The sequence below is a fragment of the Coregonus clupeaformis genome, unplaced genomic scaffold (assembly GCF_020615455.1).
Source record: "Coregonus clupeaformis isolate EN_2021a unplaced genomic scaffold, ASM2061545v1 scaf0028, whole genome shotgun sequence".
NCBI lineage: Eukaryota > Metazoa > Chordata > Actinopteri > Salmoniformes > Salmonidae > Coregonus > Coregonus clupeaformis.
Window position 1 is genome coordinate 961676 of NW_025533483.1, and position 27103 is coordinate 988778.

At 46.7% G+C, this 27103-nt stretch overlaps 1 protein-coding gene across 1 annotated transcript in view; it reads left to right on the top strand.

Moving 5' to 3' along the window:
- Window positions 1–270: 270 nt before the first annotated feature.
- rp2 (RP2 activator of ARL3 GTPase) overlaps window positions 271–27103 on the top strand; it is a 48187-nt gene continuing 21354 nt past the window's right edge. Inside the window, exons 1-2 of the mRNA XM_041890979.1 lie at window positions 271–585; window positions 6334–7002. Coding sequence (XP_041746913.1) covers window positions 415–585; window positions 6334–7002 — 840 coding nt within the window. The 5' untranslated portion in view covers window positions 271–414. The remainder of the gene's footprint in view (window positions 586–6333; window positions 7003–27103) is intronic.

Sequence of the window (27103 nt, forward strand, 5' to 3'; positions counted from 1 at the left end):
TTTAAACCCCTCTCACCGGGGGTAATCCGGGCCAGATAATCGAAACCCCTCACTGTTTACCACCCTGCACACTGAGCGCCGCTACGGACAACGCCCAGCTCCCAAAATGCAGAACACTGTTTGATTGGCTGATATTGTCCATGTTGTCCCCTCACAGACTGTTGTTGTCCTGTGATTCGCTGTTACTAAGTAACGGATTGCAAAGTATTGATTGGCTGTTGAACTGTATAAGGAAAAGGAAAGCTCAACCTAAAGACAGGTTTACGAGTGTGTGATAGGAAGCCCGAAAACGAGGAGGAAAGAAGACCGAAATACCTGTACATTTTATACAAAGTAGGCGAGATATCTTCTGGGGACAGACTCTTATCATATTTTACTATACACTTTTGATTTGTTTATTGTTAATAGGACAAAATGGGTTGCTGGTTCTCCAAAAAATCAAAGAGAAAATCACCCGAAAAGGAGCCTACTCCGACGACGGTGGAAGAGAAGAGGAACAGCAGTAGCAACGCCAACAACATTTCCCTCAGCAGCAAGGCAACGGAGGATCCACCTAAACAATACAGCTGGGACAAACGTGAAAAGGTATGGAGAGGATGCATGCATGGCCAGCGAGACTAGCGGTGAGGATGCATGCATGGCCAGGGAGACTAGCGGTGAGGATGCATGCATGGCCAGGGAGACCAGCGGTGAGGATGCATGCATGGCCAGGGAGACCAGCGGTGAGGATGCATGCATGGCCAGGGAGACTAGCGGTGAGGATGTATGCATGGCCAGGGAGACTAGCGGTGAGGATGCATGCATGGCCAGGGAGACCAGCGGTGAGGATGCATGCATGGCCAGGGAGACTAGCGGTGAGGATGCATGCATGGCCAGGGAGACCAGCGGTGAGGATGCATGCATGGCCAGGGAGACTAGCGGTGAGGATGCATGCATGGCCAGGGAGACTAGCAGAGGTGTGGACTCGAGTCATGTGACTTGGACTCGAGTCAGACTCGAGTCATGAATTTGATGACTTCAGACTCGACTCGACAAAATGTACAAAGACTTGCAACTCGACTTGGACTTTAACATCAATGACTCGTGACTTGACTTGGACTTGCGCCTTATGACCCGAGAAGACTTGCTACGAGGACTTGTAATGACTTGCAAAGGCTTGCTAAGAGGACTTGAAATGACTCGAAACTAAAATGTAGGACTTTGGACTCGACTTGAGACTTGATGGCTTTGACTTTTGACTCGACTTGGGACTTGCCTCATCTTTGACTCGACTTGACTCGGGACTCGAGGGCAAAGACTTGAGACTTACTTGTGACTTGCATAACAATGACTTTGTCCCACCTCTGGAGACTAGCGGTGAGGATGCATGCATGGCCAGGGAGACTAGCGGTGAGGATGCATGGCCTGTAAATGTAAATGAGACTAGCTGCTGAAAAACGGTCAAAGAACGTTGGTTGAGCTGGAACACTAGCGGGAGGCCATAGCAAATGAATTGAAACGAATCTTCGCTGAACCTCTTCTGACTGGAATGATCCTTAGAAGTCCATGTTCCCTAAATGGCACCAACAAATGTATACCTTTTTATTTTACCACTACAATCTGTTCTTAGGACGAAACTGAAAAAGAACAACTCGTGTAGAAAGTAAACATCCGCACCTCAAGTGTGCTTATGTCTGCATAACGAGGAAGTAGGGGAAAAAATTGCAACTTCTGACTATTTCGGGTCTAGTGATCGATGACAGCAGAGTATGCTGCCCAGCCTTACATAATTAGAAAGAGGAGATTCTCATGATTAAAATGGTGTCCGACTTGAAAAAATCTAAATATACACATCGTGAAATATTTGGCAAAATAGACATACATGTCCGTGTAGAATTTTCCCATAGGGAAACAATGGGGCAGCCTCAGAGTTCCGACAATAATGTATACTTTTTTTACATTTTAAATGCTAGCTTTTGATGACAACTGAGTACACTGCCCAGCCTTACATCATTAGAAAGAGGAGATTATCCTGATTTAAAATTGTGTTTGACTTGAAGTAATCAAAGTATACACATTGCGAGATATGTTGTGAAATAAACAGACACCTATATTTCCCCTGTAGGAAACAACGGGACGACCTCAGACTTCCAGGAGTATCATTTTATTTGTTGACGTTTTAACTACCAGTAATTGGTCACAGCATTGTACGCTGCCCAAACTTACATCATTAGAAATAATAGGTTATCCTGATTTTAAAATGGTGTAGAACTTCAAACCATTAAAATGCATACATTTTGAGATATTTGGCGAAATAGACAGACGTCCCTATTTCCCCAAAACAATGGCAGTCTGAAAGTTATAAGAGCAGTCTTTTTATTTAACCAGCTTACCATTTATCTACGACCATTTGCCTTTATGTGTTGAACATTTTGTGGTTTCTAATCTAGCAGTTAAGAGCATTGGGCAGTAACCGAAAGTTGGCTGGTTCGAATCCCCGAACCAACTAGGTGAAATATCTGTTATGTACATTTACATTACATTTTAGTCATTTAGCAGACGCTCTTGTCCAGAGCGACTTACAGTTAGTGCATACATTATTTTTATATTTTTCATACTGGCCCCCCATGGGAATCGAACCCACAACCCTGGCGTCGCAAACACCATGCTCTACCAACTGAGCTACATCCCTGCCGGCCATTCCCTCCCCTACCCTGGACGACGCTGGGCCAATTGTGCGCCGCCCCATGGGTCTCCCGGTCGCGGCCGGGGTTGTGGGCGCCGCCCCATGGATCTCTAGTGGCACAGCTAGCACTGTGATGCAGTGGGTTAGACCACTGCGCCACTCGGGAGCCCCTTGAGCAAGGCACTTGCCGTAGTCGCTCTGGATAAGAGCGTCTGTTAAATGACGTAAATGTAAACTAGGCCTCTGTGAAAGTGTGGCAATAACTTATTAACTTTTCATTATTCACAGATCTTCACTGAATTAACTAAATGTAAGGTGTTTGTCAATTTCATTGTTTGTTATGCTATAAATTGTTATTTTATAGTTGTAAGTGATAAAATGTACTAGAAAATTGTATATTTAGCAATTCTGAGCAATTACTACTTTAGGAAGGATATACACTTTATTCAGTACTACTGCAGTTGCTAAATAATTCCAATAGATGGCAGCATAAGACCACGAATGACATTTCAGAAGCTTAGTTTATTTTTTTCCCTGGATACACCACCACTACCCCTCACAGGAAAACTCCTGCACACGCTTTTTACTGTCCCTTTCCACACTGCTAACGCAAGAGGAACGACTGAAAAAGCATTTAACACATTACTGTGAAGTAATATAATGATGATTCATGTTTATTATTACCTGTTTTTATGCTCATGTTTTGAAATTATACTTCATTACAATAACGATTATCATAAGCCTAAACATTAATTCAGTCACATCTGATTGACAAAAACGTATTTCCCAAGTACATTCATTGTCAAATTCATCAAGCAGCATCGACCCGCTCTGCCTTCTCGCAAAAGTAGCCAACTCAACAAGCCCCGTGGCAGCGAGCACTCTGCCTTCCTCGTAAATGTGTTAACCGCGGATTGCATGATGTAATTTATTGGCGGGCAGGAAGATTTACCCTTGTCTTTTCTATTCCGAGGCTGTTTACACCCAATATGATACGTTAAGGGGGTTTATTAAAACGTATGTCTACTAGGGTTGAGGTTAGCGCATCTGACTAGTGATTAATTGGCCGGGGTTCAATAACTGATATAGTCACTATTTTTTTGCTCACCCAAAAGCAACACAGGCCTAATACGATATATATATATATACCCCTCTTCCTGGGGTCCAGCAAAATTAAGGCAGTTCATATAATTTTTGTAACATTACAATACATTCACAGATTTCACGACACACTGTGTGCCCTCAGGCCCCTACTCCACCACTACCACATATCTACAACACAAAATCTATGTGTACGTGTGTGTATAGTGCGTATGTTATCATGTGTGTGTCTGTGCCTATGTTTGTGTTGCTTCATAGTCCCCGCTGTTCCATAAGGTGTTTTTTTATCTGTTTTTTTTTTTAAATCAAATTTTACTGCTTGCATCAGTTACTTGATGTGGAATAGAGTTCCATGTAGTCATGGCTCTATGTAGTACTGTGCACCTCCCATAGTCTGTTCTGGACTTGGGGACTGTGAAGAGACCTCTGGTGGCATGTCTTGTTGGGTATGCATGGGTGTCCGAGCTGTGAGCCAGTAGTTCAAACAGACAGCTCAGTGCTTTCAACATGTCAATACCTCTCACAAATACAAGTAGTGATGGAGTCACTATCTCTCCTCCACTTTGAGCCAGGAGAGATTTGACATGCATATTATTAATATTAGCTCTCTGTGTACATCCAAGGGCCAGCCGTGCTGCCCTGTTCTGAGCCAATTGCAATTTTCCTAAGTCTGTTTTTGTGGCACCTGACCACACGACTGAACAGTAGTCCAGGTGTGACAAAACTAGGGCCTGTAGGACCTGCCTTGTTGATAGTGCTGTTAAGAAGGCAGAGCAGCGCTTTATTATGGACATACAGTGGGGGAAAAAAGTATTTAGTCAGCCACCAATTCCAGGCTACCTGGACTATTTGCATTGTCCCCCCAACCCCACCCCACCCCCTCTTTTACGCTGCTGCTACTCTCTGTTTATTATCTATGCATAGTCACTTTACCACTACCTACAGTGGGGGAAAAAGTATTTAGTCAGCCACCAATTGTGCAAGTTCTCCCACTTAAGAAGATGAGAGAGGCCTGTAATTTTCATCATAGGTCTGAGATTTTTTTTCTCCAGAAAATCACATTGTGGGATTTTTAATGAATTTATTTGCAAATTATGGTGGAAAATAAGTATTTGGTCACCTACAAACAAGCAAGATTTCTGGCTCTCACAGACCTGTAACTTCTTCTTTAAGAGGCTCCTCTGTCCTCCACTCGTTACCTGTATTAATGGCACCTGTTTGAACTTGTTATCAGTATAAAAGACACCTGTCCACAACCTCAAACAGTCACACTCCAAACTCCACTATGGCCAAGACCAAAGAGCTGTCAAAGGACACCAGAAACAAAATTGTAGACCTGCACCAGGCTGGGAAGACTGAATCTGCAATAGGTAAGCAGCTTGGTTTGAAGAAATCAACTGTGGGAGCAATTATTAGGAAATGGAAGACATACAAGACCACTGATAATCTCCCTCGATCTGGGGCTCCACGCAAGATCTCACCCCGTGGGGTCAAAATGATCACAAGAACGGTGAGCAAAAATCCCAGAACCACACAGGGGGACCTAGTGAATGACCTGCAGAGAGCTGGGACCAAAGTAACAAAGCCTACCATCAGTAACACACTACGCCGCCAGGTACTCAAATCCTGCAGTGCCAGACGTGTCCCCCTGCTTAAGCCAGTACATGTCCAGGCCCGTCTGAAGTTTGCTAGAGTGCATTTGGATGATCCAGAAGAGGATTGGGAGAATGTCATATGGTCAGATGAAACCAAAATAGAACGTTTTGGTAAAAACTCAACTCGTCGTGTTTGGAGGACAAAGAATGCTGAGTTGCATCCAAAGAACACCATACCTACTGTGAAGCATGGGGGTGGAAACATCATGCTTTGGGGCTGTTTTTTCTGCAAAGGGACCAGGACGACTGATCCGTGTAAAGGAAAGAATGAATGGGGCCATGTATCGTGAGATTTTGAGTGAAAACCTCTTTCCATCAGCAAGGGCATTGAAGATGAAACGTGGCTGGGTCTTTCAGCATGACAATGATCCCAAACACACCGCCCGGGCAACGAAGGAGTGGCTTCGTAAGAAGCATTTCAAGGTCCTGGAGTGGCCTAGCCAGTCTCCAGATCTCAACCCCATAGAAAATCTTTGGAGGGAGTTGAAAGTCCGTGTTGCCCAGCGACAGCCCCAAAACATCACTGCTCTAGAGGAGATCTGCATGGAGGAATGGGCCAAAATACCAGCAACAGTGTGTGAAAACCTTGTGAAGACTTACAGAAAACGTTTGACCTGTGTCATTGCCAACAAAGGGTATATAACAAAGTATTGAGAAACTTTTTTGTTATTGAACAAATACTTATTTTCCACCATAATTTGCAAATAAATTCATATAAAAAAATCCTACAATGTGATTATCTGGATATTTTTTTTCTCATTTTGTCTGTCATAGTTGACGTGTACATATGATGAAAATTACAGGCCTCTCTCATCTTTTTAAATGGGAGAACTTGCACAATTGGTGGCTGACTAAATACTTTTTTCCCCCACTGTATTTGTATCGTCTGAACTATTGTCTGTCTCTTTGCAGGTTGACCCTAAGGACTTCATGCTAACAGGGCTGAAGGATGCCACGGTGGGCCGTCTGCCAGGCAAGCTGAACGGACAGCAGTTTGTCATCCAGGACTGTGAGAACTGCAACATCTTCGTGTTTGACCACTCCGCCACCATCACCATCGACGACTGCACCAACTGCTGCATCGTTATGGGGCCAGTGAAGGGCAGTGTGTTCTTCAGGGACTGTAAGGATATCAAGTGTGTGGTGGCCTGCCAGCAGTTCAGGACCAGGGACTGTAAGAAGATGGAGGTGTTCCTGTGTTGCGCCACCCAGCCCATCATCGAGGCGTCCACGGGGATGAAGTTCGGCTGCTTCCAGTACTACTACCCGGAGCTGGCCTTCCACTTCAAGGACGCAGGCCTCAGCATCTTCAACAACAACTGGAGCAACGTCCATGACTTCACGCCTGTCTCAGGGGAGACCAACTGGAGCCTGCTGCCTGAGGATACTGTGGTGCTGGACCATGTCCCAGCCCCTGATCCGGAGTCAGAGTTTAAATCAGTCCGGGTCTCAGCTGAGGCATCCCGCAGCATCGTGCCCATGACCAAAGGAGGCAGACGCAAGGACAGTGACGAGTCCTGTCTGTTTGTGTTCTTCGCTGGGGACTACACCACTGCTAATGCCCGGAAACTCATTGATGAGGTGAGGAGGATAAGAGCGTCTGCTAAATGACTTAAATGTTTTAAAAAATAACTAAATGAGGAGGAGGGAAGGTCAGACACTTTGTCACACAGTTAAAGGTCTCCTTCGCTTGCTGCAATGGTTCTATTTTGGTCCTTTCCGATAAGGTCCGTCTGATCTAAACTACTGGTCATCCTCCAGATGAGGAAGTGTCTCATGGTCCTTATGATCTAAACTACTGGTCATCCTCCAGATGAGGAAGTGTCTCATGGTCCTTATGATCTAAACTACTGGTCATCCTCCAGATGAGGAAGTGTCCCATGGTCCGTCTGATCTAAACTACTGGTCATCCTCCAGATGAGGAAGTGTCTCATGGTCCGTCTGATCTAAACTACTGGTCATCCTCCAGATGAGGAAGTGTCCCATGGTCCGTCTGATCTAAACTACTGGTCATCCTCCAGATGAGGAAGTGTCTCATGGTCCTTATGATCTAAACTACTGGTCATCCTCCAGATGAGGAAGTGTCCCATGGTCCTTATGATCTAAACTACTGGTCATCCTCCAGATGAGGAAGTGTCCCATGGTCCTTATGATCTAAACTACTGGTCATCCTCCAGATGAGGAAGTGTCTCATGGTCCTTATGATCTAAACTACTGGTCATCCTCCAGATGAGGAAGTGTCTCATGGTCCTTATGATCTAAACTACTGGTCATCCTCCAGATGAGGAAGTGTCCCATGGTCCGTCTGATCTAAACTACTGGTCATCCTCCAGATGAGGAAGTGTCTCATGGTCCGTCTGATCTAAACTACTGGTCATCCTCCAGATGAGGAAGTGTCCCATGGTCCGTCTGATCTAAACTACTGGTCATCCTCCAGATGAGGAAGTGTCTCATGGTCCGTCTGATCTAAACTACTGGTCATCCTCCAGATGAGGAAGTGTCTCATGGTCCGTCTGATCTAAACTACTGGTCATCCTCCAGATGAGGAAGTGTCCCATGGTCCTTATGATCTAAACTACTGGTCATCCTCCAGATGAGGAAGTGTCACATGGTCCTTATGATCTAAACTACTGGTCATCCTCCAGATGAGGAAGTGTCTCATGGTCCGTCTGATCTAAACTACTGGTCATCCTCCAGATGAGGAAGTGTCTCATGGTCCGTCTGATCTAAACTACTGGTCATCCTCCAGATGAGGAAGTGTCTCATGGTCCTTATGATCTAAACTACTGGTCATCCTCCAGATGAGGAAGTGTCTCATGGTCCTTATGATCTAAACTACTGGTCATCCTCCAGATGAGGAAGTGTCCCATGGTCCGTCTGATCTAAACTACTGGTCATCCTCCAGATGAGGAAGTGTCTCATGGTCCGTCTGATCTAAACTACTGGTCATCCTCCAGATGAGGAAGTGTCCCATGGTCCGTCTGATCTAAACTACTGGTCATCCTCCAGATGAGGAAGTGTCTCATGGTCCGTCTGATCTAAACTACTGGTCATCCTCCAGATGAGGAAGTGTCCCATGGTCCGTCTGATCTAAACTACTGGTCATCCTCCAGATGAGGAAGTGTCTCATGGTCCTTATGATCTAAACTACTGGTCATCCTCCAGATGAGGAAGTGTCACATGGTCCGTCTGATCTAAACTACTGGTCATCCTCCAGATGAGGAAGTGTCACATGGTCCGTCTGATCTAAACTACTGGTCATCCTCCAGATGAGGAAGTGTCCCATGGTCCGTCTGATCTAAACTACTGGTCATCCTCCAGATGAGGAAGTGTCTCATGGTCCGTCTGATCTAAACTACTGGTCATCCTCCAGATGAGGAAGTGTCTCATGGTCCGTCTGATCTAAACTACTGGTCATCCTCCAGATGAGGAAGTGTCACATGGTCCTTATGATCTAAACTACTGGTCATCCTCCAGATGAGGAAGTGTCACATGGTCCTTATGATCTAAACTACTGGTCATCCTCCAGATGAGGAAGTGTCCCATGGTCCGTCTGATCTAAACTACTGGTCATCCTCCAGATGAGGAAGTGTCTCATGGTCCTTATGATCTAAACTACTGGTCATCCTCCAGATGAGGAAGTGTCTCATGGTCCTTATGATCTAAACTACTGGTCATCCTCCAGATGAGGAAGTGTCTCATGGTCCGTCTGATCTAAACTACTGGTCATCCTCCAGATGAGGAAGTGTCTCATGGTCCTTATGATCTAAACTACTGGTCATCCTCCAGATGAGGAAGTGTCTCATGGTCCTTATGATCTAAACTACTGGTCATCCTCCAGATGAGGAAGTGTCTCATGGTCCGTCTGATCTAAACTACTGGTCATCCTCCAGATGAGGAAGTGTCTCATGGTCCTTATGATCTAAACTACTGGTCATCCTCCAGATGAGGAAGTGTCTCATGGTCCGTCTGATCTAAACTACTGGTCATCCTCCAGATGAGGAAGTGTCTCATGGTCCGTCTGATCTAAACTACTGGTCATCCTCCAGATGAGGAAGTGTCTCATGGTCCTTATGATCTAAACTACTGGTCATCCTCCAGATGAGGAAGTGTCTCATGGTCCTTATGATCTAAACTACAGGTCATCCTCCAGATGAGGAAGTGTCTCATGGTCCGTCTGATCTAAACTACTGGTCATCCTCCAGATGAGGAAGTGTCTCATGGTCCGTCTGATCTAAACTACTGGTCATCCTCCAGATGAGGAAGTGTCTCATGGTCCGTCTGATCTAAACTACTGGTCATCCTCCAGATGAGGAAGTGTCTCATGGTCCCTCTGATCTAAACTACTGGTCATCCTCCAGATGAGGAAGTGTCCCATGGTCCGTCTGATCTAAACTACTGGTCATCCTCCAGATGAGGAAGTGTCTCATGGTCCTTATGATCTAAACTACTGGTCATCCTCCAGATGAGGAAGTGTCTCATGGTCCTTATGATCTAAACTACTGGTCATCCTCCAGATGAGGAAGTGTCTCATGGTCCGTCTGATCTAAACTACTGGTCATCCTCCAGATGAGGAAGTGTCTCATGGTCCGTCTGATCAAAACTACTGGTCATCCTCCAGATGAGGAAGTGTCTCATGGTCCGTCTGATCAAAACTACTGGTCATCCTCCAGATGAGGAAGTGTCTCATGGTCCTTATGATCTAAACTACTGGTCATCCTCCAGATGAGGAAGTGTCCCATGGTCCGTCTGATCTAAACTACTGGTCATCCTCCAGATGAGGAAGTGTCTCATGGTCCTTATGATCTAAACTACTGGTCATCCTCCAGATGAGGAAGTGTCACATGGTCCTTATGATCTAAACTACTGGTCATCCTCCAGATGAGGAAGTGTCCCATGGTCCGTCTGATCTAAACTACTGGTCATCCTCCAGATGAGGAAGTGTCTCATGGTCCTTATGATCTAAACTACTGGTCATCCTCCAGATGAGGAAGTGTCTCATGGTCCTTATGATCTAAACTACTGGTCATCCTCCAGATGAGGAAGTGTCTCATGGTCCGTCTGATCTAAACTACTGGTCATCCTCCAGATGAGGAAGTGTCTCATGGTCCTTATGATCTAAACTACTGGTCATCCTCCAGATGAGGGAAGTGTCTCATGGTCCTTATGATCTAAACTACTGGTCATCCTCCAGATGAGGAAGTGTCTCATGGTCCGTCTGATCTAAACTACTGGTCATCCTCCAGATGAGGGAAGTGTCTCATGGTCCTTATGATCTAAACTACTGGTCATCCTCCAGATGAGGAAGTGTCTCATGGTCCGTCTGATCTAAACTACTGGTCATCCTCCAGATGAGGAAGTGTCTCATGGTCCGTCTGATCTAAACTACTGGTCATCCTCCAGATGAGGAAGTGTCTCATGGTCCTTATGATCTAAACTACTGGTCATCCTCCAGATGAGGAAGTGTCTCATGGTCCATATGATCTAAACTACTGGTCATCCTCCAGATGAGGAAGTGTCTCATGGTCCGTCTGATCTAAACTACTGGTCATCCTCCAGATGAGGAAGTGTCTCATGGTCCGTCTGATCTAAACTACTGGTCATCCTCCAGATGAGGAAGTGTCTCATGGTCCGTCTGATCTAAACTACTGGTCATCCTCCAGATGAGGAAGTGTCTCATGGTCCCTCTGATCTAAACTACTGGTCATCCTCCAGATGAGGAAGTGTCCCATGGTCCGTCTGATCTAAACTACTGGTCATCCTCCAGATGAGGAAGTGTCTCATGGTCCTTATGATCTAAACTACTGGTCATCCTCCAGATGAGGAAGTGTCTCATGGTCCGTATGATCTAAACTACTGGTCATCCTCCAGATGAGGAAGTGTCTCATGGTCCGTCTGATCTAAACTACTGGTCATCCTCCAGATGAGGAAGTGTCTCATGGTCCGTCTGATCAAAACTACTGGTCATCCTCCAGATGAGGAAGTGTCTCATGGTCCGTCTGATCAAAACTACTGGTCATCCTCCAGATGAGGAAGTGTCTCATGGTCCTTATGATCTAAACTACTGGTCATCCTCCAGATGAGGAAGTGTCCCATGGTCCGTCTGATCTAAACTACTGGTCATCCTCCAGATGAGGAAGTGTCTCATGGTCCTTATGATCTAAACTACTGGTCATCCTCCAGATGAGGAAGTGTCACATGGTCCTTATGATCTAAACTACTGGTCATCCTCCAGATGAGGAAGTGTCACATGGTCCGTCTGATCTAAACTACTGGTCATCCTCCAGATGAGGAAGTGTCTCATGGTCCGTCTGATCTAAACTACTGGTCATCCTCCAGATGAGGAAGTGTCACATGGTCCTTATGATCTAAACTACTGGTCATCCTCCAGATGAGGAAGTGTCACATGGTCCTTATGATCTAAACTACTGGTCATCCTCCAGATGAGGAAGTGTCACATGGTCCGTCTGATCTAAACTACTGGTCATCCTCCAGATGAGGAAGTGTCTCATGGTCCGTCTGATCTAAACTACTGGTCATCCTCCAGATGAGGAAGTGTCTCATGGTCCTTATGATCTAAACTACTGGTCATCCTCCAGATGAGGAAGTGTCTCATGGTCCTTATGATCTAAACTACTGGTCATCCTCCAGATGAGGAAGTGTCCCATGGTCCTTATGATCTAAACTACTGGTCATCCTCCAGATGAGGAAGTGTCTCATGGTCCGTCTGATCTAAACTACTGGTCATCCTCCAGATGAGGAAGTGTCTCATGGTCCGTCTGATCTAAACTACTGGTCATCCTCCAGATGAGGAAGTGTCCCATGGTCCGTCTGATCTAAACTACTGGTCATCCTCCAGATGAGGAAGTGTCTCATGGTCCTTATGATCTAAACTACTGGTCATCCTCCAGATGAGGAAGTGTCTCATGGTCCGTATGATCTAAACTACTGGTCATCCTCCAGATGAGGAAGTGTCTCATGGTCCTTATGATCTAAACTACTGGTCATCCTCCAGATGAGGAAGTGTCCCATGGTCCTTCTGATCTAAACTACTGGTCATCCTCCAGATGAGGAAGTGTCTCATGGTCCGTCTGATCTAAACTACTGGTCATCCTCCAGATGAGGAAGTGTCTCATGGTCCGTCTGATCTAAACTACTGGTCATCCTCCAGATGAGGAAGTGTCTCATGGTCCTTCTGATCTAAACTACTGGTCATCCTCCAGATGAGGAAGTGTCTCATGGTCCGTCTGATCTAAACTACTGGTCATCCTCCAGATGAGGAAGTGTCTCATGGTCCGTCTGATCAAAACTACTGGTCATCCTCCAGATGAGGAAGTGTCTCATGGTCCGTCTGATCAAAACTACTGGTCATCCTCCAGATGAGGAAGTGTCTCATGGTCCTTCTGATCTAAACTACTGGTCATCCTCCAGATGAGGAAGTGTCTCATGGTCCTTATGATCTAAACTACTGGTCATCCTCCAGATGAGGAAGTGTCTCATGGTCCTTATGATCTAAACTACTGGTCATCCTCCAGATGAGGAGGTGTCACATGGTCCTTATGATCTAAACTACTGGTCATCCTCCAGATGAGGAAGTGTCCCATGGTCCGTCTGATCTAAACTACTGGTCATCCTCCAGATGAGGAAGTGTCTCATGGTCCTTATGATCTAAACTACTGGTCATCCTCCAGATGAGGAAGTGTCTCATGGTCCTTATGATCTAAACTACTGGTCATCCTCCAGATGAGGAAGTGTCTCATGGTCCGTCTGATCTAAACTACTGGTCATCCTCCAGATGAGGAAGTGTCTCATGGTCCTTATGATCTAAACTACTGGTCATCCTCCAGATGAGGAAGTGTCTCATGGTCCTTATGATCTAAACTACTGGTCATCCTCCAGATGAGGAAGTGTCTCATGGTCCGTCTGATCTAAACTACTGGTCATCCTCCAGATGAGGAAGTGTCACATGGTCCTTATGATCTAAACTACTGGTCATCCTCCAGATGAGGAAGTGTCTCATGGTCCTTATGATCTAAACTACTGGTCATCCTCCAGATGAGGAAGTGTCTCATGGTCCGTCTGATCAAAACTACTGGTCATCCTCCAGATGAGGAAGTGTCTCATGGTCCGTCTGATCTAAACTACTGGTCATCCTCCAGATGAGGAAGTGTCTCATGGTCCTTATGATCTAAACTACTGGTCATCCTCCAGATGAGGAAGTGTCTCATGGTCCGTATGATCTAAACTACTGGTCATCCTCCAGATGAGGAAGTGTCTCATGGTCCGTCTGATCTAAACTACTGGTCATCCTCCAGATGAGGAAGTGTCTCATGGTCCGTCTGATCTAAACTACTGGTCATCCTCCAGATGAGGAAGTGTCTCATGGTCCGTCTGATCTAAACTACTGGTCATCCTCCAGATGAGGAAGTGTCTCATGGTCCGTCTGATCTAAACTACTGGTCATCCTCCAGATGAGGAAGTGTCTCATGGTCCCTCTGATCTAAACTACTGGTCATCCTCCAGATGAGGAAGTGTCCCATGGTCCGTCTGATCTAAACTACTGGTCATCCTCCAGATGAGGAAGTGTCTCATGGTCCTTATGATCTAAACTACTGGTCATCCTCCAGATGAGGAAGTGTCTCATGGTCGTTATGATCTAAACTACTGGTCATCCTCCAGATGAGGAAGTGTCTCATGGTCCGTCTGATCTAAACTACTGGTCATCCTCCAGATGAGGAAGTGTCTCATGGTCCGTCTGATCAAAACTACTGGTCATCCTCCAGATGAGGAAGTGTCTCATGGTCCTTATGATCTAAACTACTGGTCATCCTCCAGATGAGGAAGTGTCTCATGGTCCTTATGATCTAAACTACTGGTCATCCTCCAGATGAGGAAGTGTCACATGGTCCGTCTGATCTAAACTACTGGTCATCCTCCAGATGAGGAAGTGTCCCATGGTCCGTCTGATCTAAACTACTGGTCATCCTCCAGATGAGGAAGTGTCTCATGGTCCTTATGATCTAAACTACTGGTCATCCTCCAGATGAGGAAGTGTCACATGGTCCTTATGATCTAAACTACTGGTCATCCTCCAGATGAGGAAGTGTCACATGGTCCGTCTGATCTAAACTACTGGTCATCCTCCAGATGAGGAAGTGTCTCATGGTCCGTCTGATCTAAACTACTGGTCATCCTCCAGATGAGGAAGTGTCTCATGGTCCTTATGATCTAAACTACTGGTCATCCTCCAGATGAGGAAGTGTCTCATGGTCCGTCTGATCTAAACTACTGGTCATCCTCCAGATGAGGAAGTGTCTCATGGTCCGTCTGATCTAAACTACTGGTCATCCTCCAGATGAGGAAGTGTCTCATGGTCCTTATGATCTAAACTACTGGTCATCCTCCAGATGAGGAAGTGTCTCATGGTCCGTCTGATCTAAACTACTGGTCATCCTCCAGATGAGGAAGTGTCTCATGGTCCGTCTGATCAAAACTACTGGTCATCCTCCAGATGAGGAAGTGTCTCATGGTCCGTCTGATCAAAACTACTGGTCATCCTCCAGATGAGGAAGTGTCTCATGGTCCGTCTGATCTAAACTACTGGTCATCCTCCAGATGAGGAAGTGTCTCATGGTCCTTATGATCTAAACTACTGGTCATCCTCCAGATGAGGAAGTGTCTCATGGTCCGTCTGATCTAAACTACTGGTCATCCTCCAGATGAGGAAGTGTCCCATGGTCCTTATGATCTAAACTACTGGTCATCCTCCAGATGAGGAAGTGTCCCATGGTCCTTATTATCTAAACTACTGGTCATCCTCCAGATGAGGAAGTGTCTCATGGTCCGTCTGATCTAAACTACTGGTCATCCTCCAGATGAGGAAGTGTCTCATGGTCCGTCTGATCTAAACTACTGGTCATCCTCCAGATGAGGAAGTGTCTCATGGTCCGTCTGATCTAAACTACTGGTCATCCTCCAGATGAGGAAGTGTCTCATGGTCCGTCTGATCTAAACTACTGGTCATCCCTCCAGATGAGGAAGTGTCTCATGGTCCGTTATGATCTAAACTACTGGTCATCCTCCAGATGAGGAAGTGTCTCATGGTCCGTCTGATCTAAAACTGCTGGTCATCCTCCAGATGAGGAAGTGTCTCATGGTCCGTCTGATCTAAACTACTGGTCATCCTCCAGATGAGGAAGTGTCTCATGGTCCGTCTGATCTAAACTACTGGTCATCCTCCAGATGAGGAAGTGTCACATGGTCCGTCTGATCTAAACTACTGGTCATCCTCCAGATGAGGAAGTGTCCCATGGTCCGTCTGATCTAAACTACTGGTCATCCTCCAGATGAGGAAGTGTCTCATGGTCCGTCTGATCTAAACTACTGGTCATCCTCCAGATGAGGAAGTGTCTCATGGTCCGTCTGATCTAAACTACTGGTCATCCTCCAGATGAGGAAGTGTCCCATGGTCCGTCTGATCTAAACTACTGGTCATCCTCCAGATGAGGAAGTGTCTCATGGTCCGTCTGATCTAAACTACTGGTCATCCTCCAGATGAGGAAGTGTCTCATGGTCCGTCTGATCTAAACTACTGGTCATCCTCCAGATGAGGAAGTGTCTCATGGTCCGTCTGATCTAAACTACTGGTCATCCTCCAGATGAGGAAGTGTCCCATGGTCCGTCTGATCTAAACTACTGGTCATCCTCCAGATGAGGAAGTGTCCCATGGTCCGTCTGATCTAAACTACTGGTCATCCTCCAGATGAGGAAGTGTCCCATGGTCCGTCTGATCTAAACTACTGGTCATCCTCCAGATGAGGAAGTGTCCCATGGTCCGTCTGATCTAAACTACTGGTCATCCTCCAGATGAGGAAGTGTCCCATGGTCCGTCTGATCTAAACTACTGGTCATCCTCCAGATGAGGAGGTGTCACATGGTCCGTCTGATCTAAACTACTGGTCATCCTCCAGATGAGGAAGTGTCACATGGTCCGTCTGATCTAAACTACTGGTCATCCTCCAGATGAGGAAGTGTCCCATGGTCCGTCTGATCTAAACTACTGGTCATCCTCCAGATGAGGAAGTGTCCCATGGTCCGTCTGATCTAAACTACTGGTCATCCTCCAGATGAGGAAGTGTCCCATGGTCCGTCTGATCTAAACTACTGGTCATCCTCCAGATGAGGAAGTGTCCCATGGTCCGTCTGATCTAAACTACTGGTCATCCTCCAGATGAGGAAGTGTCTCATGGTCCGTCTGATCTAAACTACTGGTCATCCTCCAGATGAGGAAGTGTCCCATGGTCCGTCTGATCTAAACTACTGGTCATCCTCCAGATGAGGAAGTGTCTCATGGTCCGTTCTGATCTAAACTACTGGTCATCCTCCAGATGAGGAAGTGTCTCGTGGTCCGTCTGATCTAAACTACTGGTCATCCTCCAGATGAGGAAGTGTCCCATGGTCCGTCTGATCTAAACTACTGGTCATCCTCCAGATGAGGAAGTGTCTCGTGGTCCGTCTGATCTAAACTACTGGTCATCCTCCAGATGAGGAAGTGTCTCATGGTCCGTCTGATCTAAACTACTGGTCATCCTCCAGATGAGGAAGTGTCCCGTGGTCCGTCTGATCTAAACTACTGGTCATCCTCCAGATGAGGAAGTGTCCCATGGTCCGTCTGATCTAAACTACTGGTCATCCTCCAGATGAGGAAGTGTCTCATGGTCCTTCTGATCTAAACTACTGGTCATCCTCCAGATGAGGAAGTGTCCCATGGTCCTTCTGATCTAAACTACTGGTCATCCTCCAGATGAGGAAGTGTCTCATGGTCCGTCTGATCTAAACTACTGGTCATCCTCCAGATGAGGGAAGTGTCCCATGGTCCGTCTGATCTAAACTACTGGTCATCCTCCAGATGAGGAAGTGTCTCATGGTCCGTCTGATCTAAACTACTGGTCATCCTCCAGATGAGGAAGTGTCCCATGGTCCGTCTGATCTAAACTACTGGTCATCCTCCAGATGAGGAAGTGTCCCATGGTCCGTCTGATCTAAACTACTGGTCATCCTCCAGATGAGGAAGTGTCTCATGGTCCGTCTGATCTAAACTACTGGTCATCCTCCAGATGAGGAAGTGTCTCATGGTCCGTCTGATCTAAACTACTGGTCATCCTCCAGATGAGGAAGTGTCTCATGGTCCTTCTGATCTAAACTACTGGTCATCCTCCAGATGAGGAAGTGTCTCATGGTCCGTCTGATCTAAACTACTGGTCATCCTCCAGATGAGGAAGTGTCTCATGGTCCGTCTGATCTAAACTACTGGTCATCCTCCAGATGAGGAAGTGTCTCATGGTCCTTATGATCTAAACTACTGGTCCATCCTCCAGATGAGGAAGTGTCTCATGGTCGTATGATCTAAACTACTGGTCATCCTCCAGATGAGGAAGTGTCTCATGGTCCGTCTGATCTAAAACTACTGGTCATCCTCCAGATGAGGAAGTGTCTCATGGTCCGTCTGATCTAAACTACTGGTCATCCTCCAGATGAGGAAGTGTCTCATGGTCCGCTATGATCTAAACTACTGGTCATCCTCCAGATGAGGAAGTGTCTCATGGTCCTTATGATCTAAACTACTGGTCATCCTCCAGATGAGGAAGTGTCTCATGGTCCGTCTGATCTAAACTACTGGTCATCCTCCAGATGAGGAAGTGTCTCATGGTCCGTCTGATCTAAACTACTGGTCATCCTCCAGATGAGGAAGTGTCTCATGGTCCGTCTGATCTAAACTACTGGTCATCCTCCAGATGAGGAAGTGTCTCATGGTCCGTCTGATCTAAACTACTGGTCATCCTCCAGATGAGGAAGTGTCTCATGGTCCCTCTGATCTAAACTACTGGTCATCCTCCAGATGAGGAAGTGTCCCATGGTCCGTCTGATCTAAACTACTGGTCATCCTCCAGATGAGGAAGTGTCTCATGGTCCGTATGATCTAAACTACTGGTCATCCTCCAGATGAGGAAGTGTCTCATGGTCCGTCATGATCTAAACTACTGGTCATCCTCCAGATGAGGAAGTGTCTCATGGTCCGTCTGATCTAAACTACTGGTCATCCTCCAGATGAGGAAGTGTCTCATGGTCCGTCTGATCAAAACTACTGGTCATCCTCCAGATGAGGAAGTGTCTCATGGTCCTTATGATCTAAACTACTGGTCATCCTCCAGATGAGGAAGTGTCTCATGGTCCTTATGATCTAAACTACTGGTCATCCTCCAGATGAGGAAGTGTCACATGGTCCGTCTGATCTAAACTACTGGTCATCCTCCAGATGAGGAAGTGTCCCATGGTCCGTCTGATCTAAACTACTGGTCATCCTCCAGATGAGGAAGTGTCTCATGGTCCTTATGATCTAAACTGCTGGTCATCCTCCAGATGAGGAAGTGTCTCATGGTCCGTATGATCTAAACTACTGGTCATCCTCCAGATGAGGAAGTGTCTCATGGTCCGTCTGATCTAAACTACTGGTCATCCTCCAGATGAGGAAGTGTCTCATGGTCCGTCTGATCTAAACTACTGGTCATCCTCCAGATGAGGAAGTGTCTCATGGTCCTTATGATCTAAACTACTGGTCATCCTCCAGATGAGGAAGTGTCTCATGGTCCGTCTGATCTAAACTACTGGTCATCCTCCAGATGAGGAAGTGTCTCATGGTCCGTCTGATCTAAACTACTGGTCATCCTCCAGATGAGGAAGTGTCTCATGGTCCGTCTGATCTAAACTACTGGTCATCCTCCAGATGAGGAAGTGTCTCATGGTCCGTCTGATCTAAACTACTGGTCATCCTCCAGATGAGGAAGTGTCTCATGGTCCGTCTGATCAAAACTACTGGTCATCCTCCAGATGAGGAAGTGTCTCATGGTCCGTCTGATCTAAACTACTGGTCATCCTCCAGATGAGGAAGTGTCTCATGGTCCGTCTGATCTAAACTGCACTGGTCATCCTCCAGATGAGGAAGTGTCTCATGGTCCGTATGATCTAAACTACTGGTCATCCTCCAGATGAGGAAGTGTCCCATGGTCCTTCTGATCTAAACTACTGGTCATCCTCCAGATGAGGAAGTGTCCCATGGTCCGTCTGATCTAAACTACTGGTCATCCTCCAGATGAGGAAGTGTCTCATGGTCCGTCTGATCTAAACTACTGGTCATCCTCCAGATGAGGAAGTGTCTCATGGTCCGTCTGATCTAAACTACTGGTCATCCTCCAGATGAGGAAGTGTCTCATGGTCCGTCTGATCTAAACTACTGGTCATCCTCCAGATGAGGAAGTGTCTCATGGTCCGTCTGATCTAAACTACTGGTCATCCTCCAGATGAGGAAGTGTCTCATGGTCCTTATGATCTAAACTACTGGTCATCCTCCAGATGAGGAAGTGTCTCATGGTCCGTCTGATCAAAACTACTGGTCATCCTCCAGATGAGGAAGTGTCTCATGGTCCGTCTGATCTAAACTACTGGTCATCCTCCAGATGAGGAAGTGTCTCATGGTCCGTCTGATCTAAACTACTGGTCATCCTCCAGATGAGGAAGTGTCTCATGGTCCTTATGATCTAAACTACTGGTCATCCTCCAGATGAGGAGGTGTCACATGGTCCGTCTGATCTAAACTACTGGTCATCCTCCAGATGAGGAAGTGTCACATGGTCCGTCTGATCTAAACTACTGGTCATCCTCCAGATGAGGAAGTGTCCCATGGTCCGTCTGATCTAAACTACTGGTCATCCTCCAGATGAGGAAGTGTCTCATGGTCCGTCTGATCTAAACTACTGGTCATCCTCCAGATGAGGAAGTGTCCCATGGTCCGTCTGATCTAAACTACTGGTCATCCTCCAGATGAGGAAGTGTCCCATGGTCCGTCTGATCTAAACTACTGGTCATCCTCCAGATGAGGAAGTGTCTCATGGTCCTTATGATCTAAACTACTGGTCATCCTCCAGATGAGGAAGTGTCCCATGGTCCTTCTGATCTAAACTACTGGTCATCCTCCAGATGAGGAAGTGTCTCATGGTCCGTCTGATCTAAACTACTGGTCATCCTCCAGATGAGGAAGTGTCCCATGGTCCTTCTGATCTAAACTACTGGTCATCCTCCAGATGAGGAAGTGTCTCATGGTCCTTATGATCTAAACTACTGGTCATCCTCCAGATGAGGAAGTGTCCCATGGTCCGTCTGATCTAAACTACTGGTCATCCTCCCAGATGAGGAAGTGTCCCATGGTCCGTCTGATCTAAACTACTGGTCATCCTCCAGATGAGGAAGTGTCCCATGGTCCGTCTGATCTAAACTACTGGTCATCCTCCAGATGAGGAAGTGTCACATGGTCCGTCTGATCTAAACTACTGGTCATCCTCCAGATGAGGAAGTGTCTCATGGTCCGTCTGATCTAAACTACTGGTCATCCTCCAGATGAGGAAGTGTCTCATGGTCCTTATGATCTAAACTACTGGTCATCCTCCAGATGAGGAAGTGTCCCATGGTCCTTATTATCTAAACTACTGGTCATCCTCCAGATGAGGAAGTGTCCCATGGTCCTTATTATCTAAACTACTGGTCATCCTCCAGATGAGGAAGTGTCTCATGGTCCGTCTGATCTAAACTACTGGTCATCCTCCAGATGAGGAAGTGTCTCATGGTCCGTCTGATCTAAACTACTGGTCATCCTCCAGATGAGGAAGTGTCTCATGGTCCGTCTGATCTAAACTACTGGTCATCCTCCAGATGAGGAAGTGTCACATGGTCCGTCTGATCTAAACTACTGGTCATCCTCCAGATGAGGAAGTGTCTCATGGTCCTTATGATCTAAACTACTGGTCATCCTCCAGATGAGGAAGTGTCTCATGGTCCGTCTGATCAAAACTACTGGTCATCCTCCAGATGAGGAAGTGTCTCATGGTCCGTCTGATCTAAACTCACTGGTCATCCTCCAGATGAGGAAGTGTCTCATGGTCCGTCTGATCTAAACTACTGGTCATCCTCCAGATGAGGAAGTGTCTCATGGTCCGTCTGATCTAAACTACTGGTCATCCTCCAGATGAGGAAGTGTCACATGGTCCGTCTGATCTAAACTACTGGTCATCCTCCAGATGAGGAAGTGTCTCATGGTCCGTCTGATCTAAACTACTGGTCATCCTCCAGATGAGGAAGTGTCCCATGGTCCGTCTGATCTAAACTACTGGTCATCCTCCAGATGAGGAAGTGTCTCATGGTCCGTCTGATCTAAACTACTGGTCATCCTCCAGATGAGGAAGTGTCCCATGGTCCGTCTGATCTAAACTACTGGTCATCCTCCAGATGAGGAAGTGTCCCATGGTCCGTCTGATCTAAACTACTGGTCATCCTCCAGATGAGGGAAGTGTCTCATGGTCCGTATGATCTAAACTACTGGTCATCCTCCAGATGAGGAAGTGTCCCATGGTCCGTCTGATCTAAACTACTGGTCATCCTCCAGATGAGGAAGTGTCTCATGGTCCGTCTGATCTAAACTACTGGTCATCCTCCAGATGAGGAAGTGTCTCATGGTCCGTCTGATCTAAACTACTGGTCATCCTCCAGATGAGGAAGTGTCTCATGGTCCGTCTGATCTAAACTACTGGTCATCCTCCAGATGAGGAAGTGTCCCATGGTCCGTCTGATCTAAACTACTGGTCATCCTCCAGATGAGGAAGTGTCCCATGGTCCGTCTGATCTAAACTCACTGGTCATCCTCCAGATGAGGAAGTGTCCCATGGTCCGTCTGATCTAAACTACTGGTCATCCTCCAGATGAGGGAAGTGTCTCATGGTCCGTCTGATCTAAACTACTGGTCATCCTCCAGATGAGGAAGTGTCTCATGGTCCGTCTGATCTAAACTACTGGTCATCCTCCAGATGAGGAAGTGTCCCATGGTCCGTCTGATCTAAACTACTGGTCATCCTCCAGATGAGGAAGTGTCTCATGGTCCGTCTGATCTAAACTACTGGTCATCCTCCAGATGAGGAAGTGTCCCATGGTCCGTCTGATCTAAACTACTGGTCATCCTCCAGATGAGGAAGTGTCCCATGGTCCGTCTGATCTAAACTACTGGTCATCCTCCAGATGAGGAAGTGTCCCATGGTCCGTCTGATCTAAACTACTGGTCATCCTCCAGATGAGGAAGTGTCTCATGGTCCGTCTGATCTAAACTACTGGTCATCCTCCAGATGAGGAAGTGTCCCATGGTCCGTCTGATCTAAACTACTGGTCATCCTCCAGATGAGGAAGTGTCTCATGGTCCGTCTGATCTAAACTACTGGTCATCCTCCAGATGAGGAAGTGTCTCATGGTCCGTCTGATCTAAACTACTGGTCATCCTCCAGATGAGGAAGTGTCCCATGGTCCGTCTGATCTAAACTACTGGTCATCCTCCAGATGAGGAAGTGTCTCATGGTCCTTATGATCTAAACTACTGGTCATCCTCCAGATGAGGAAGTGTCTCATGGTCCGTCTGATCTAAACTACTGGTCATCCTCCAGATGAGGAAGTGTCTCATGGTCCGTCTGATCTAAACTACTGGTCATCCTCCAGATGAGGAAGTGTCTCATGGTCCTTATGATCTAAACTACTGGTCATCCTCCAGATGAGGAAGTGTCTCATGGTCCGTCTGATCTAAAACTACTGGTCATCCTCCAGATGAGGAAGTGTCTCATGGTCCGTCTGATCTAAACTACTGGTCATCCTCCAGATGAGGAAGTGTCTCATGGTCCTTATGATCTAAACTACTGGTCATCCTCCAGATGAGGAAGTGTCCCATGGTCCGTATGATCTAAACTACTGGTCATCCTCCAGATGAGGAAGTGTCTCATGGTCCGCCTGATCTAAACTACTGGTCATCCTCCAGATGAGGAAGTGTCTCATGGTCCGTCTGATCTAAACTACTGGTCATCCTCCAGATGAGGAAGTGTCTCATGGTCCGTCTGATCTAAACTACTGGTCATCCTCCAGATGAGGAAGTGTCTCATGGTCCTTATGATCTAAACTACTGGTCATCCTCCAGATGAGGAAGTGTCTCATGGTCCGTCTGATCTAAACTACTGGTCATCCTCCAGATGAGGAAGTGTCTCATGGTCCGTCTGATCTAAACTACTGGTCATCCTCCAGATGAGGAAGTGTCTCATGGTCCGTCTGATCTAAACTACTGGTCATCCTCCAGATGAGGAAGTGTCTCATGGTCCGTCTGATCTAAACTACTGGTCATCCTCCAGATGAGGAAGTGTCTCATGGTCCGTATGATCTAAACTACTGGTCATCCTCCAGATGAGGAAGTGTCTCATGGTCCGTCTGATCTAAACTACTGGTCATCCTCCAGATGAGGAAGTGTCTCATGGTCCGTCTGATCTAAACTACTGGTCATCCTCCAGATGAGGAAGTGTCTCATGGTCCTTCTGATCTAAACTACTGGTCATCCTCCAGATGAGGAAGTGTCTCATGGTCCTTATGATCTAAACTACTGGTCATCCTCCAGATGAGGAAGTGTCTCATGGTCCGTCTGATCTAAACTACTGGTCATCCTCCAGATGAGGAAGTGTCTCATGGTCCGTCTGATCTAAACTACTGGTCATCCTCCAGATGAGGAAGTGTCTCATGGTCCGTCTGATCTAAACTACTGGTCATCCTCCAGATGAGGAAGTGTCTCATGGTCCGTCTGATCTAAACTACTGGTCATCCTCCAGATGAGGAAGTGTCTCATGGTCCGTCTGATCTAAACTACTGGTCATCCTCCAGATGAGGAAGTGTCTCATGGTCCGTCTGATCCTAAACTACTGGTCATCCTCCAGATGAGGAAGTGTCTCATGGTCCGTATGATCTAAACTACTGGTCATCCTCCAGATGAGGAAGTGTCTCATGGTCCGTCTGATCTAAACTACTGGTCATCCTCCAGATGAGGAAGTGTCTCATGGTCCGTCTGATCTAAACTACTGGTCATCCTCCAGATGAGGAAGTGTCTCATGGTCCGTCTGATCAAAACTACTGGTCATCCTCCAGATGAGGAAGTGTCTCATGGTCCGTCTGATCTAAACTACTGGTCATCCTCCAGATGAGGAAGTGTCTCATGGTCCGTCATGATCTAAACTACTGGTCATCCTCCAGATGAGGAAGTGTCTCATGGTCCGTCTGATCTAAACTACTGGTCATCCTCCAGATGAGGAAGTGTCTCATGGTCCGTCTGATCTAAACTACTGGTCATCCTCCAGATGAGGAAGTGTCTCATGGTCCGTCTGATCTAAACTACTGGTCATCCTCCAGATGAGGAAGTGTCTCATGGTCCTTATGATCTAAACTACTGGTCATCCTCCAGATGAGGAAGTGTCTCATGGTCCTTATGATCTAAACTACTGGTCATCCTCCAGATGAGGGAAGTGTCTCATGGTCCGTCTGATCTAAACTACTGGTCATCCTCCAGATGAGGAAGTGTCTCATGGTCCGTCTGATCTAAACTACTGGTCATCCTCCAGATGAGGAAGTGTCTCATGGTCCGTCTGATCTAAACTACTGGTCATCCTCCAGATGAGGAAGTGTCTCATGGTCCTTATGATCTAAACTACTGGTCATCCCTCCAGATGAGGAAGTGTCCCATGGTCCTTATGATCTAAACTACTGGTCATCCTCCAGATGAGGAAGTGTCTCATGGTCCGTCTGATCTAAACTACTGGTCATCCTCCAGATGAGGAAGTGTCTCATGGTCCGTCTGATCTAAACTACTGGTCATCCTCCAGATGAGGAAGTGTCCCATGGTCCGTCTGATCTAAACTACTGGTCATCCTCCAGATGAGGAAGTGTCTCATGGTCCGTATGATCTAAACTACTGGTCATCCTCCAGATGAGGAAGTGTCTCATGGTCCTTATGATCTAAACTACTGGTCATCCTCCAGATGAGGAAGTGTCTCATGGTCCTTATGATCTAAACTACTGGTCATCCTCCAGATGAGGAAGTGTCCCATGGTCCTTATGATCTAAACTACTGGTCATCCTCCAGATGAGGAAGTGTCTCATGGTCCGTCTGATCTAAACTACTGGTCATCCTCCAGATGAGGAAGTGTCTCATGGTCCGTCTGATCTAAACTACTGGTCATCCTCCAGATGAGGAAGTGTCTCATGGTCCGTATGATCTAAACTCACTGGTCATCCTCCAGATGAGGAAGTGTCTCATGGTCCGTCTGATCTAAACTACTGGTCATCCTCCAGATGAGGAAGTGTCTCATGGTCCGTCTGATCAAAACTACTGGTCATCCTCCAGATGAGGAAGTGTCTCATGGTCCGTCTGATCAAAACTACTGGTCATCCTCCAGATGAGGAAGTGTCTCATGGTCCGTCTGATCTAAACTACTGGTCATCCTCCAGATGAGGGAAGTGTCTCATGGTCCGTCTGATCTAAACTACTGGTCATCCTCCAGATGAGGAAGTGTCTCATGGTCCGCTATGATCTAAACTACTGGTCATCCTCCAGATGAGGAAGTGTCACATGGTCCGTCTGATCTAAACTACTGGTCATCCTCCAGATGAGGAAGTGTCCCATGGTCCGTCTGATCTAAACTACTGGTCATCCTCCAGATGAGGAAGTGTCTCATGGTCCTTATGATCTAAACTACTGGTCATCCTCCAGATGAGGAAGTGTCTCATGGTCCTTATGATCTAAACTACTGGTCATCCTCCAGATGAGGAAGTGTCTCATGGTCCGTCTGATCTAAACTACTGGTCATCCTCCAGATGAGGAAGTGTCTCATGGTCCTTATGATCTAAACTACTGGTCATCCTCCAGATGAGGAAGTGTCTCATGGTCCTTATGATCTAAACTACTGGTCATCCTCCAGATGAGGAAGTGTCTCATGGTCCGTCTGATCTAAACTACTGGTCATCCTCCAGATGAGGAAGTGTCACATGGTCCTTATGATCTAAACTACTGGTCATCCTCCAGATGAGGAAGTGTCTCATGGTCCTTATGATCTAAACTACTGGTCATCCTCCAGATGAGGAAGTGTCTCATGGTCCGTCTGATCTAAACTACTGGTCATCCTCCAGATGAGGAAGTGTCTCATGGTCCGTCTGATCTAAACTACTGGTCATCCTCCAGATGAGGAAGTGTCTCATGGTCCTTATGATCTAAACTACTGGTCATCCTCCAGATGAGGAAGTGTCTCATGGTCCGTATGATCTAAACTACTGGTCATCCTCCAGATGAGGAAGTGTCTCATGGTCCGTCTGATCTAAACTACTGGTCATCCTCCAGATGAGGAAGTGTCTCATGGTCCGTCTGATCTAAACTACTGGTCATCCTCCAGATGAGGAAGTGTCTCATGGTCCGTCTGATCTAAACTACTGGTCATCCTCCAGATGAGGAAGTGTCTCATGGTCCGTCTGATCTAAACTACTGGTCATCTCTCCAGATGAGGAAGTGTCTCATGGTCCGCTCTGATCTAAACTACTGGTCATCCTCCCAGATGAGGAAGTGTCCCATGGTCCGTCTGATCTAAACTACTGGTCATTCTCCAGATGAGGAAGTGTCTCATGGTCCGTATGATCTAAACTACTGGTCATCCTCCAGATGAGGAAGTGTCTCATGGTCCTCATGATCTAAACTACTGGTCATCCTCCAGATGAGGAAGTGTCTCATGGTCCGTCTGAT